Source organism: Pocillopora damicornis, chromosome 8, assembly GCF_964200805.1.
Source record: "Pocillopora damicornis chromosome 8, jaPocDami1.2, whole genome shotgun sequence".
In the NCBI taxonomy this organism is placed as follows: domain Eukaryota; kingdom Metazoa; phylum Cnidaria; class Anthozoa; order Scleractinia; family Pocilloporidae; genus Pocillopora; species Pocillopora damicornis.
The window spans coordinates 3,337,058-3,350,031 of NC_142677.1; the positions used below are offsets into that span (position 1 = coordinate 3,337,058).

The 12,974-nt window shown below is 36.9% G+C and overlaps 1 protein-coding gene and 1 pseudogene across 1 annotated transcript; both read left to right on the forward strand.

Moving 5' to 3' along the window:
- The first annotated feature begins 1,125 nt into the window (after positions 1-1,125).
- LOC149040969 (adenosine receptor A2b-like) lies at positions 1,126-2,271 on the forward strand. Its single transcript, XM_089180330.1, has one exon. It carries the CDS (start codon positions 1,139-1,141, stop codon positions 2,225-2,227), a length of 1,089 nt encoding a protein of 362 aa, XP_089036456.1. The 5' UTR covers positions 1,126-1,138; the 3' UTR covers positions 2,228-2,271.
- Positions 2,272-9,910: 7,639 nt separating this feature from the next.
- LOC149040970 (adenosine receptor A3-like) lies at positions 9,911-11,804 on the forward strand (annotated as a pseudogene).
- Positions 11,805-12,974: the final 1,170 nt, after the last annotated feature.

Genomic DNA, 12,974 nt, shown 5'->3' on the forward strand with positions numbered 1-12,974 from the left:
GCATCGATCACTTAAGCCCTTATCCATTTGAATCATTGCTTGCTGTACAAGTGATTTTGAAAAAGCAAATCATTTGACTTAATTTTTATGGCCACTGCCTCCTATGGAGGCGAAGCCATAATGTTGATCTGTTGAGTGATTGAGAACGCGAATACAATATGAATGCAATAGAATACGAACGACCTCTTCGTCCACAAAGAAGTCTGCCGAGTTTTAGACGATATTCCTAGCTCTTGGCTTTTGTTTGTTTCAGAACATCTTTGGTCTTTCAACGCTCAATTGGTGACGATTTCTTAAAAATGTTTTGAATGTTACATGGAATATTAGCAGATGTTCAAACTGTTTTTCGGTGCTACTTACTGTTTGTCTTGTAGTGTACTACTGAAGACGATGAACATCCCACAATCATTTCAGAATGGCAAGTGAAAAAAAAAAGCTTTATCTTGCAGAAATGTCTTGAATAGAATGATCTGCACATCATAAAAATTTAGAGGTAAGGCTTTTTCTTTAAAGAGGGAGTATATTACAGTTTAAATCAGCGAGTTAATCCCAATAAATCCGAAGATATAATTGTTTTTAATTCTCACTTTGACACTACAATAAATGATGAACATCACAAAATAATTTCACAGAAGCTTCTCCGATACGTAATAGAAAAAAAGACTTTCCTTGCAAAAATATCTAAATAGGTTTGATCTGCACATCGTGGGAACTTTATGTTCCCAATTTACTTTTTCTCGAACATAAAATATATTCTACATTAACATAATCAGCAGCGTTTTTTATATTTTACGGAGTATTACAAAGTGTTAGTTTGATGCGATTAAAGGAAAAGGCTAAATGAAACGAATAAAGAGGAAAGATGTAACACCAGAGAAAGATTTACAGGTTGGCCAAGAATAGGGGTAAATTCCACGTTTAAACTTTTTCTCTCGGGTCAATCCTGATGCTTGTGATCATGAATTCAAATTTGATAAAGAGCATTTGCTTAAGATCATTATTGAACTGAATTGTTATTTCTTAAATCTACTCTGTATTAAGCGGAACCGTACAAAGTGGTCACCTTGTGTGAGGCGGTCAGTTTTCGTTTATAGTTTTGCGTTTCCGATTTGCTTTGTTCTCTATTGTTCCTGTGCACATGTGGACTCAGTACTCATTCCCAGGCGATTTTGAAATTATTACAAAAGAAAAGTCAGATTTCTTCTGCTTTTATCTTCCGCCGATTTCATGCAAGGTTAAACGTTTGAAAGAAACAGTGTTTTACGACAAACCTAATTTATTTGGAGTAAGAGTCGAATCTAACATGGCAAACTTCTCCTTGGCTAATTCTACAAATGTTACAAATATAACCAGTAGAGAAGGCGACACAGCAGATGTCCCTTCGGTGGCTGGTGCTATAAATGTAATCATCATCAACACCATCACTTGTCCCTTCACAGTTATACTCAATCTACTGGTGATAAAAGCTGTAAAGTCGACGCCTCGACTCCGTACCAACAGCAACATCTTGCTGGCCTGTTTAGCGGTGACTGACGCCTTAACTGGTCTCTTTGGCCAACCATTGTTTTTCCTGTGGAAGATTTTCCAAATATTCGGTCTCAGTGATAGCGGAACAGTTGAAATTTGTTTTGCCACAGCTGTAATTGTGATTGTAACAGCTTCCTACTTTCATCTGATGTTGGTTACTCTCGAGAGACTCCTTGCGATCAAATTTACGATGCAATACCCAAACATTGTAAATGATGAAAAAATGAAGAGAGCAGTGTTAGTAGCTTGGATCCTTGCTTTTATCAATGGGGTTTTTAGAGTTCTAAAAATGTCCCTAGTTTTACGTTCTTTGTCTGGCCTTTTCATCTTTTCGTGTATTCTTTTCATTGCTTTCGCCTACTTCGTTATGTATCGAGAAACACGTCTTCAACAAGAAAAGATTAGAACTCAACAATTGCCCCAACAAGAAGTGGAAAGATTTACCAGAGAGAACAAGGCGCTTAAAACAACTGTGTTCGTTATTGGTGCTGTTGTTGTTTGCCTTGTACCACTTTGTTTCTGTCTTATCGTTACAGCTACAGGCCTTTGTGATATTTGCCCCATTCCCAAAACTTTGACGAAAACGTGCGCCATGTTAAACTCACTTGTTAATCCACTGATTTACTGCTGGAGACAAAAAGAAATGAGGAAGTTCATATTTAGATCGAGAACGCATGTCGTGGATACAGGTATCCAGTGAAGGAGGGCAATGTAAAAGAAATGGTTGACAACTTGATAAGTACATATGTAAAATTTTGTTTTGGCTATTTTAAGCCACTGGACGAACAAAAGTCTTTAGTTATTTTTTCGTCACCGTTTCATTTTTGATCACGATCGGTGATCCATTAAAAACATGTAGATTTCCCCAGTGGAAGATAAAGAGAAAAGCGGCGACAAAAAAAATGAATGAGTTATTCACAATTTATGTAGTACATAAGTTCGGTGCTACTCACTGTTGTCCCGTAGTGTACTGAAAAAAACAAGAAAAACATCTCACAATCATTTTAGAATGGCGTGTGAAAAAAGGAAGCTTTACCTTGCAGAAATGTCTTAAAAGGAGTGATCGCGCATCATGAAAATCGAGAGGAAAGATTTTTACGGTAGATTCGAATATATAATTTTTTCAGCGCTAACCGTGACAGTACAATAGATGATAAACATCGCAAAACAATTAAGTGGCGTCTCCGGCAAGTAATTGGAAAAAAGACTTTTCCTTGCAGAAATATCTAAATAGGTTTGATTTGCACATCGCGGAAACTTTGAAGAAAAGTTTTCTTATTCGCAAAGAGATCATTTTACCACTGCAATCAGCGACAAAATGCTGAAAAAAGCTGCTAAATTTGCGAAGCGAGCAAGGTCCGAAATACGATTCGTTGAGTTCAACAAGGTAATGGCATTCCATGGAATGATGGAATGGCAGTATAAAACAAAAGTCTCACAATTACAATGAAATTAGAGAATGATATATAACTAACTAGCAAATCAAAATTAAATAGAGGCTAGTTTAAACATCATTGAAACCCAAGGATATACCGACAGAGAACAGTGAGGTTCTGAGTTAGCCCCTATAAGTTATCATTACTGTGACTTTTGTTGTCATCATCATTATTATTGTTATTATTAGTGTGATCATTTGTTACCATTTAAAGAGTAGTTGAGTGTCAATTATTCACTACATTATTGAATCATATTTCTTTTGTGGAGCAGAGCCCTCATAAGTATGCAAGACAAATCTTCCGCAAAGTACCTTAGAGCATTATCATAAAACCTCTAGTTAATTTTAATGCTACAAAATGAAGATGCATACGCACCAATGATATTTGAGGAATTTGTTATGGTTATGATTAAATTCGAAACATTTCTTTAATGCGCTAACCTAGTGTAATCCTTGATGTTCTGTAAAGATTCACACAGTTGTAAACATTCAACGTGAGATCAAATAGTTTAAAAGGCTAGTTTATCAAAACCGCAAAGCAGAAACATTTCCTTTCATGAGATTAAGAAATAAACAAACAAGCGTAAGATTGAACGGATCACAAATGGAACGTCTACCTGAAGCTTTCTCTGCTGGCTATGTTTATTGTATTTATAAAATTAGGCAAGGAAAGGTTTATCATGTCGAATGAAAGCTTAATGGAAGTCGCATCAGGAATTCCGCATGAAAACGGAGGAAGGAAAAGGCAAGGGAAATCAGATGCCTTTGATAGAGAGTGGCATTTCCTGGGAATGACTCATCATTTCACTTGTCAGCCCATCTACAATATAGGAAAAAACTGAATCGGAATCACCAAAAGCCGCCTAATCAGAGGGACTAGGAAGTTGGGATAAAAAGGCCGAATTTTTGCCTAAATACATGGAATTATCAACATTATTCAAAGTGGCGTCTATCTTCGGACTTGCTGGTTTTTTCTTTTTTTTCACCCCATCCTTGATAAAAATACACCCGTGTAGTCCTTACAACTGAAGAGGAAATATGCATGAGGATAATAAATTGGGAAGGAAGGGCTTCAAAGTCTTTGAATCAAAATGAAAACTGTCCCAACGATTGATATGGAAATATTCTGTCGGACCTTACGCTATAATCATCAATGTGGTTTTTCCTTCTTTTTGTTCCATACTTGAACAAAATAACCTTTGCAGACCTCGCGAACAAGGAGAAATTGTGCAGAAGAAGCGGGCTTCAAAGTCCCAACGATAGGTATGGAAATGTTTTGTCGCGCCAAATATCTATTGGGCTGCCATATGGCTATATGATACACATGGGGAAATATGTTTTTCGTCTTATCATGTGCGTGATACAAAGAAAAATTCTGAGTCGAACGTTAGACCTTCGAATTCCTTACAGTGACTCAGATTTGTTTCTTTGTCCCACGCTGGTGACAAGACGGAAAACAACTTTCTCTATTTCTTTACCGAGCTAAACACTTCCCATCTGTCTTACTCTATTTACAAACATGACGCTAACGACATCGCTTATCCTAGCAGTAACCACAGGATACGTGTCATATATGAACTTTGTAATGGGCCTTGCTCACCATCGACTCTCTGTGGCTCAGCGGAAGAGCACCGGAGCGCGAAATCCGATGGCCTGAAGTCCGATTCCTCATGGGGACTCAGAATTGTTTCTTTGTCCCACGCTCGTGAAAAGACGAAAGACATCTTTCTCTATTTCTTTACTGAGCTCAAAACTATTTATCTGTCTTATTCTATTTATGATACACATAGTTTGCACTTAGCGGGGAGTAACGGTGTTTTGAGGTTTTGAAGTAAAAATTTAATCTGATTTGACCTTTTTTAGGCGATTTTATTTTCTTCCTTCAAGGTGATTTCGTGTATATGTTTTGGCTATATGTTACAAAATTTGGCCGCTTATTTGCCATGTTTTAAGGTTTTACAGATTTTATTTGATTTGACCTTTCCTTTTGGTACGCAATCACCGTATGAGCTATTACCCTCCCACCTCCTTGTGATTCTTAGTCAGAATTTAACGCGCCGTTAATTCATATAACTTGCTTGGTTACAGATTGAATTGGCTATCATTTTCTGATATTTTTTGCCACTGCCGTCAATTTATCCGACTTTTGAATAATTGTCGTCTTGGGACCTCATCATGTGTCTTTTCTATGAAGCGAATGGTAAAATTTTAGCCTCAAGTTTTAGCGCTCTAGCTAACGCTTTCAAAGGCCATTATCAACTGGTGGGTACATAATGTGCTATTGGAAGAAGATGGCTTACAGTTCTCACCACTCTATTGAATTAGTAAGACATTCCATGATGTAGCCCCGAGGAGCCTTGATTACTAACTACCACTAGTGGAACGTGGTGAATGATGGGAGCTCTCAAAGCTTTCCACTAAAAAAAACATTATTAGAAAAAAAAAACAAAAAAAAACCAAAAATAATTAGCATGGATGGCGATAAAGTGCCTTCGAAAGACTGAAGCAAAAGTTAGACCTGTAGTTACCAATTTTTTCACTCGCACACCTTATTCTCGTTCACTGGATGTCTGGAGGGACAGCCTGTGTTCTTACTTTAGATATCACCTTTCTTATTTCTTTTTGTCTCCAGCAGTCATTCAGTGGATTAACAAGTGAGTTTACCATGGCACATGTCAACATCGATGTTTTTCTGATAGGGCAAATATCATAAAGGTATGAAGCAGTAACGATAAGATAGAAACAAAGTGGAAGAAGGTAAACAACAACAGCACCAACTACCAACACAGTTATTTGAGGAGCTCTGTTCTCTTTGATAAACCTGCCCACTTCTTCTTGGACAATAGTATAGAATACTTTTGGTGGCCAGTGTTATCGTTCATTAGTGTATAAAAGCGACCAGTAAACTGACCGTGATTCACGCATAAATGGCAAGGAAGAAACCGTGGTAAAAATACTTGTCTTAAAGCCCATGGCACCGAACCAAACTAGATTTCAAATGAATTGGTAAACACGTTTTTAATTAAATTCAAATCTCATCTAACGTGCCAAAACTAATATAATCAGCCTAAAAAACACGAAACATTTATCGAGTGATGGACAAAGAAAAAAATCTTGAATTGAGAACATACATCAATGTGAGCAGGGAATCCTGCTTTATTTCTAGTTATTTACAATTCTAATCAAACAAGAAAATGCCAACAGTTGATATTCTTTTGAATCAAGCCCTCGTGGACTGAAACCATTTCGGGCTTGTAAAAATACGTTTAGCAGTATCTGGAAATTCTACCAAAAAAATATTTGTCAATCACTTGCGTTTTACCAAGGGTGAACAGTAAATCTGCCATCCGCTTTCAGATATCAGAAAATGTTAATATAATGTTGAATTTTTCAGTCTTTCACTATTTCGGAAAATTTACGGTGAACGAGGATTTTTGTGCCGTGTAACGTTGTTGTGATAAAAACTGTGAATACAACACATCGACTATGAACAAAAACACCTTGTCGGCCTGTTTAGCGGTGACTGACGCATTAACTGGTCTCGCCTTCTCCCCTTTTCATGTTTTTTGTTTCTTGCTTTCGCTTACTTCATCAGAAAGAAAGATATTTTAAGCGAGTTTATAATCTATTAATTTTCGGCCATGTCAGAGATAAAACTAGATTCAGAAATAAACTGGGTGTCAGTAATTTCACTGAAGTTCGAGAGCGATCATGCAATATTATACTTAAGAGCAAACGATACAAGGAAAACAAGACCGGCTTTTGGTACTATGACTGAGGATTAAATTGTTTACAAAAACAATCCACTTAATCTCACTAATTTTGTTGAACTGTAAATCAAATTCATCACGGTGTACATTTTTATTACTCATGATGAATTCAGGATGTATAGTAGATTTACTACGGTGAGAAAGTGATTTTCCCTCACACCGCTCTTTGGGTTTTCTTTTCCCTATTTAATCTTTTCCTCGTCTAACCAAACTTTTATATTTTATGATTCCAACACAATCAACAGCTTCATGCATATGAATAATACAATTAAGAATTTCGAGTGTTATTCATGCGCAAGGAAAAGCCAAGCAGTAACATATGCACTCTAAACTGCTCCGAGAAGGCGAAGGAAGACTTACCAAAGAGAGCAAGGCACTTAAGACAATTGTGTTTGTAGTTGGGTTGCTTTTTTTTTTGCCTTCTTCCTGTTAATTTCTGTGTCTTCGTTCAAATTACGAGCATTTATGATATTTCCCCGTGAACGAACTATTCATGCGAACATGCACCATATCAAACTCGCTTATTAATCCACTGATTTACTGCTAGATACAAAAAGAAGTGAGCAAGGTCATACATAGAATAATAGCCCAGTTCGTGGATCCAAAAATCTAGTAGTAGAGGGAAACGGGGTGGAGAAAATTAATAGTAAAAACGTCCTGAACGAGGCACTATTATGACGTCGACGACAAAACATTATGCTTAAATCAATGATAATCATTTTAGTAATTTTCTAATACTTTTCACGGTCACTTCACTTTAACTGGGGTGAATTTTTGTTTTCAGATTTGCAATTATTATATAGTTTACGCTTTTGCCATCAACTCATTACACGAGGGTTATTGATGATAATTATTGTAGGAAAACATACTTTGGGTAAAGAAATTCAAATTGATTACATCCCATCTTCTATTTCCACAAAGCTCGATCGGGTGCATTCAAGAAATTGTCATTGGCAAGAGGTTTACACATTTAATTTTTGTTTCTTCGATTCTGGGTGAACAATGCAGGCCGATTTTTTCAGTCTTATCTGTTATTTCTCCTTGATCGTAGTAATGTACATGTAAATGTTCAGTTCCTATTTTGCAATTAAATCAATTTATTTGTTAATTTGTCGGTAACGCTTTTTGATATCACGCTGAACATCTCTACGACTGTCATTGTAAAGAATCGTTTGGAATAGATACATTGCGCTTGATGCCTTACTTGCGTAGACCGGTTAACTTCCAACTAATTGCTCATTTTCCACACACCTATGTTTACTTTCATTGCAACTGGTTCAGCTAATACTTTTCTTGAACATAGACAGAATTTTGTAAGGCCGATCGAAAAAAAAAAACCAAAAAAAAACAGAAAAATCGGATTTGGGAGCTCAGAGGCGAGCTTTACGAATTTACAACTAGCTGCACGTCAGCCTCGTCATCAGTGAATGGGGAAATAGTTAACACTTATTCAACGACACTGAGGCGAATAACTGCTTTAGTATGTACCACACATGAACCAAACAATGTGTTTGTTTCTTTCGATAGACCAAAAATGGTTTGAAATGAAACTCGTAACCTCGCGATTTTGTCTCATCGCCTTCTCGGAGCGGAATAGTACTTGCTACTCAAATCAACACGCGAAAAGAAATGTTCGCTTGTGTGGTATATACTGGTTATTATCATTGAATTATCTCTCGAAATCATGATTATGTTTACTGAATGCCAACAGCGACGATATTGCTGAAAGGGTTCTTTTTAAAGCAAATCTCAAAATTTATGATCCTTCATGAGAAATACGCATGATGAATACATAACGGTACACATGTGATATCTGGCACCATATGTTGTAACTAACACAACGAATTCCTATTTGGCTGGGTTCTTATGTCTTTGAAGCACGGTAACTCTAATTAATCTATGTGATTCACATAAATTTTCCTTTCGAAACAATGCGTTACCAACGTTCTTCGCTTCGGTGTGCATGATTTTCCACTTGAGTTTTCCACGAAAATAAATTACAATATTTCCCAATTGTGCTATCAGTGGTAGTCCCCTTGGAAGCCACAAAATATAAGTTCGGTTAGACTAGTAAAAAAGTTTTAATAGGAAAAATAAACCAATATGAGTTTGAATCGGTGAACATGGAGAAGGTTTGCTCCGACTCTCACAATTAGGCAACTTTAAGCCAGCAAAGCAAGCTATTGATATGAAGCGAGATTAATTGGGTGAAGCTTAATGGATACATTGTATGTCACTAGTTGACCAGATCTGCTTATCACTAAGGTCATCAATAAAAGGGCTAATAATACACAGAATCTCTTAACGCTGGCTTTTTTAAACTGAATCCAGCGATGAGTTAAGTGCTTTGACTGATCAACCCTACTTTCGTGTGCATGTGTGCACACTTGAATTTTTCTCGCGCATAAGTTACAATAGTTTATATTTACATAATCAATAATTTGGTTTATATTATTGAGAGTTTCAGAATGTTGCTTGATGCAACTAGAGAAAATGTTAAATGGGACGAATAATCGAGAAAGGTCTACGAATAGGAAGAGATTAAGATAGTTCCCACGAATACAGGCAATTTCCTTCACTCTTTGGGGCAATGTAGGCTGATATAGCGAGCTGAGGATTTACTGAAGTGTGATGCATAATTGTTTTGAATAACAAGTGATCCTTTTGCCGCTACTTTGGCCACCGGAGAAAGCTTTGGCTGAGGAGAGAAAGCCTCTCTGATCAACTTAAGTGCTTGTACACATGAATTGTGATTCAGCTCAGCTTTCATGTCTGGGCAACATCATTATTAAAAAGACTGAGTTAATATTTTTATTTGGCTTAAGCCGCTCTTATGAAAATGATGGAAACAGTGTTTCCTTTTCAAGCGTCAGACTAAGGTTATTCGTGAAATGAGATTATAGTTGTTTTCCCTATTACGAAGAGAGGTCTGTTTCTCACAACAGTATCCATGGTATCATTATCACAGGTCAATCCAGACCGTATGACGAGACTTACTTTTACCATGGGCATGAGAGTGCACAGCCCCACGATGTTATGCAGCAATACACCAATAACTTGTTTTCGAGGGCACAATTGGCGTGGAAGTACTTTAGGAAACTTGTGGAATGTATGACATAACCACTAGAAGCCAATCCCGACCATACAATAATACTTTCATTTCAGACAAGCATTATGATGGTCATCACCAGAATGTTAAGAAGATATTTGCTGAGTTTCAATTGGAAAGATGCACCTGTCTCAGTTAGAAGAAGAGCCGGCCAATCAAGCTTTTTTATAGTTATTGCGATAACTTTGATCAAGCTTCCAGGGACCGAAACGATTTTGAACTTGTTAAAAAAGAAATATTTGACAATATCTGGAAAGTCAAATTAAAAACTGAACTTGATTAATTTTAGATTAAGGTTTATCTTTTGGCGGATCTTGAGGAGAATCCATCTGATAAGGCGGAGTTTAGTGTTTCATATTCCGCTTTGTTCTGTTTTATTGTTGTGCACATGTGGACTGGGAAGTCATTCCCACGAGATACTTATAAATCAACAGCTAAATAAGGGTTCAGATCTCGCCCTGAATTTATCTTTCTCCGATTTCATGGGAGGATAAACGTCTGGAAGAAACAGTTGTTTCAAGAGACCTAGTTCATTTGGATTGAGCTTCCAATTCGACATGGCAAATTTCTCCTTGGCTAGTTTTACAAACGCTTCGAACATCACCAATAGAGAAGCAGATGTCCTACGAGCTGCTGGTTCTACAGTCATAATCATCATCAACACCATCACTTTTCCCTTCACAGTTCTGCTGAATCTGCTGGTGATAAAAGCTGTGAAAATAACGCCTCGGCTCCAAACCAACAGCAACATCTTGCTGGCCTGTTTAGCGGTGACTGACGCCTTAACTGGTCTCCTCTGCCAGCCATTGTTTATTCTGTGGACATTATTCCTGTTATTCGGTCTCAGTAACAGTGACACGGTTGAACATTTCTGTTTCAAATCTCTAACTGTAATATTAACAGCTTCATTCTTTCATCTGATGTTGGTTACGTCCGAGAGACTCATAGCCATCAAATTTACGATGCAATACTCAAATATTGTCACTTATAAGAACATGAAGATAGCAGTGCTATTAGTTTGGATCTTGGCTTTCATCAATGAGATTTTAAGAATAACTTTCTTGATAGTAGCCCGTTTTTTTACAGGCCTTATCACTATTTCATGTACTCTTTTTCTTGCTTTCACTTACTTCATTATCTATCGAGAGACACGTCGGCACCAAAAAATGATAATAGCTTAACAACTTCCCCAAGATGTAGTAGAGAGGTTTGTCAAAGAGAACAAGGCTCTTAGGACAACTGTGGTTATAGTTGGTGCTGCAGTTTTTGTCCTTCTGCCAGTTTGTTTCTGTCTTATCGTAACAGCTACGGGCCTCTATGAGATTTGCCCCATCGACACACGATGGAGGTTAACATATTCCATGTTAAACTCGCTTCTTAATCCACTGATTTACTGCTGGAGACAAAAAGAAATGAGAAAAGTCATTTTTGGACTAAGAACCCAGATCGTGCATGTAGATATCCAGTAATGGAGGGCAATGTAAAAGAAAGGCTAACAACTTGATAACTACATATGTAAAATTGTTCTTACGTCTTTTCCAGCAACTAGATAAACAAGACTCCTTAGTCATTGCTTTTCATGTCAATTATGTTTTTACGGTGGCCTAAAGTTTCTTGTGATAATAATTTTTAATGCAACCTTTCGATTTTTGTCACATTAAAATGAAACGCTTTCTTTCTGTTTTATGGCTCTAGATAAAAAAATTCGGTAAATTTATAACTATTTTCTAAACGTGGGGCCAACTAGTGAGAAATACCTTGGGTATTACATGTTTTCCAGTGGCTTTTTCAGAATACTCCACATTAGAGTGCATGTGTTTCCATTTGCCTTTTTCTTGTGCATGAATTACAGTAATTCTTGATTATGTAGTTCATGATAAGTTTGTTGGTTTTGTTGGAAATAAGTTTGGTTGGACTTAAAAAAGCTTAAATAGGACAAAAAACCCAAGAGTTGTGTGAGAATATTACCTTTTCACCACATTCAAAGTAAAATAATGGATTCACTATGAATAAGGAGAAAGTTCACTAAATTAAATTTGTAAGTGAGTGAATATTAAATAATAAGTAAGTGATTGTAGTCTTATTGATATACCGTTCCGTTATATTAAATTAGCGTGAGTTAACGATTTTATTGTAAATTTTGTGAGCTTTAATGAAAGTACGCTCTGACAGTAATTTTTTTCATTTACTCCTGAAATAAAAACCGAATTTCTAGTATGAAAAATGAAACCACCTCTTATCTAGATATTCCAAGTGTTATCAATCGTAAGACAAAACTCCAACAAGCTTCGTAAACGGGGTTAACAACAATTTCTCGATTCAAAATTCGTTTCCATCATTTTCAAAAATTAACAACGCATCGAATGTACTGGATACTGCTAGCTTTTCTGTGTATTCGCTTTCAACAAAACACTAAAACTAAGACGGATATCAAATTATATGGTATTGTCAGTGGTAGTCCAAACGAACCTAGAAAATGGTGAGCTTTAAACTTACAATGATTTATACAAAGATGGTAATGCAAATTCTTGTGTTTAAGCCCCGGGCGTCAAACAAAAATAGATGTAAAATAATATGTATTTATTGACTGAGTGGAGGGGGGGGGGGGGGAAATATTTGGCTCGAGGTTATGACCTGCGGACGGAGCGCAGTGAGAACCGCACTCCGAATTCGCGACCGAGAGCCAAATATTTTCCCATTCGGCCCGACGAAACTCAGTCGATAAGAATTTTATTAAATGACCACGTCGAAATATTTTTTCAAGTTTAGCAGCACGAGATAGACATGTGCACGCAGGACAATCCCTAAAAAAGAATCTGAAGTAAAAACGTTCCGTTTATTTTTTCGAGTCAGAACAAGAAACTCACTATTCAGTGAAAAACGCGAATTTTTTTACTCTTTTATTTTTCCTTTAAGTCTTTTTCAATAAAGCCATGTGAGTGTACGGCTGACGGCTTTTCAAGACCGGCTCACCTAAAAACGTCCAGCCCTACACCCGTCAGCTTTCATTTTAGTTTTCCATGGGATTGCGCACTAGAGCCGTAAAGGCCTCCTCAGGATTCTTACAAGGAATTCAGTGAGCACGACGTGTTTCACAAGGTCTAGAAAAGCTCAGTTTGAACACATTAATTTC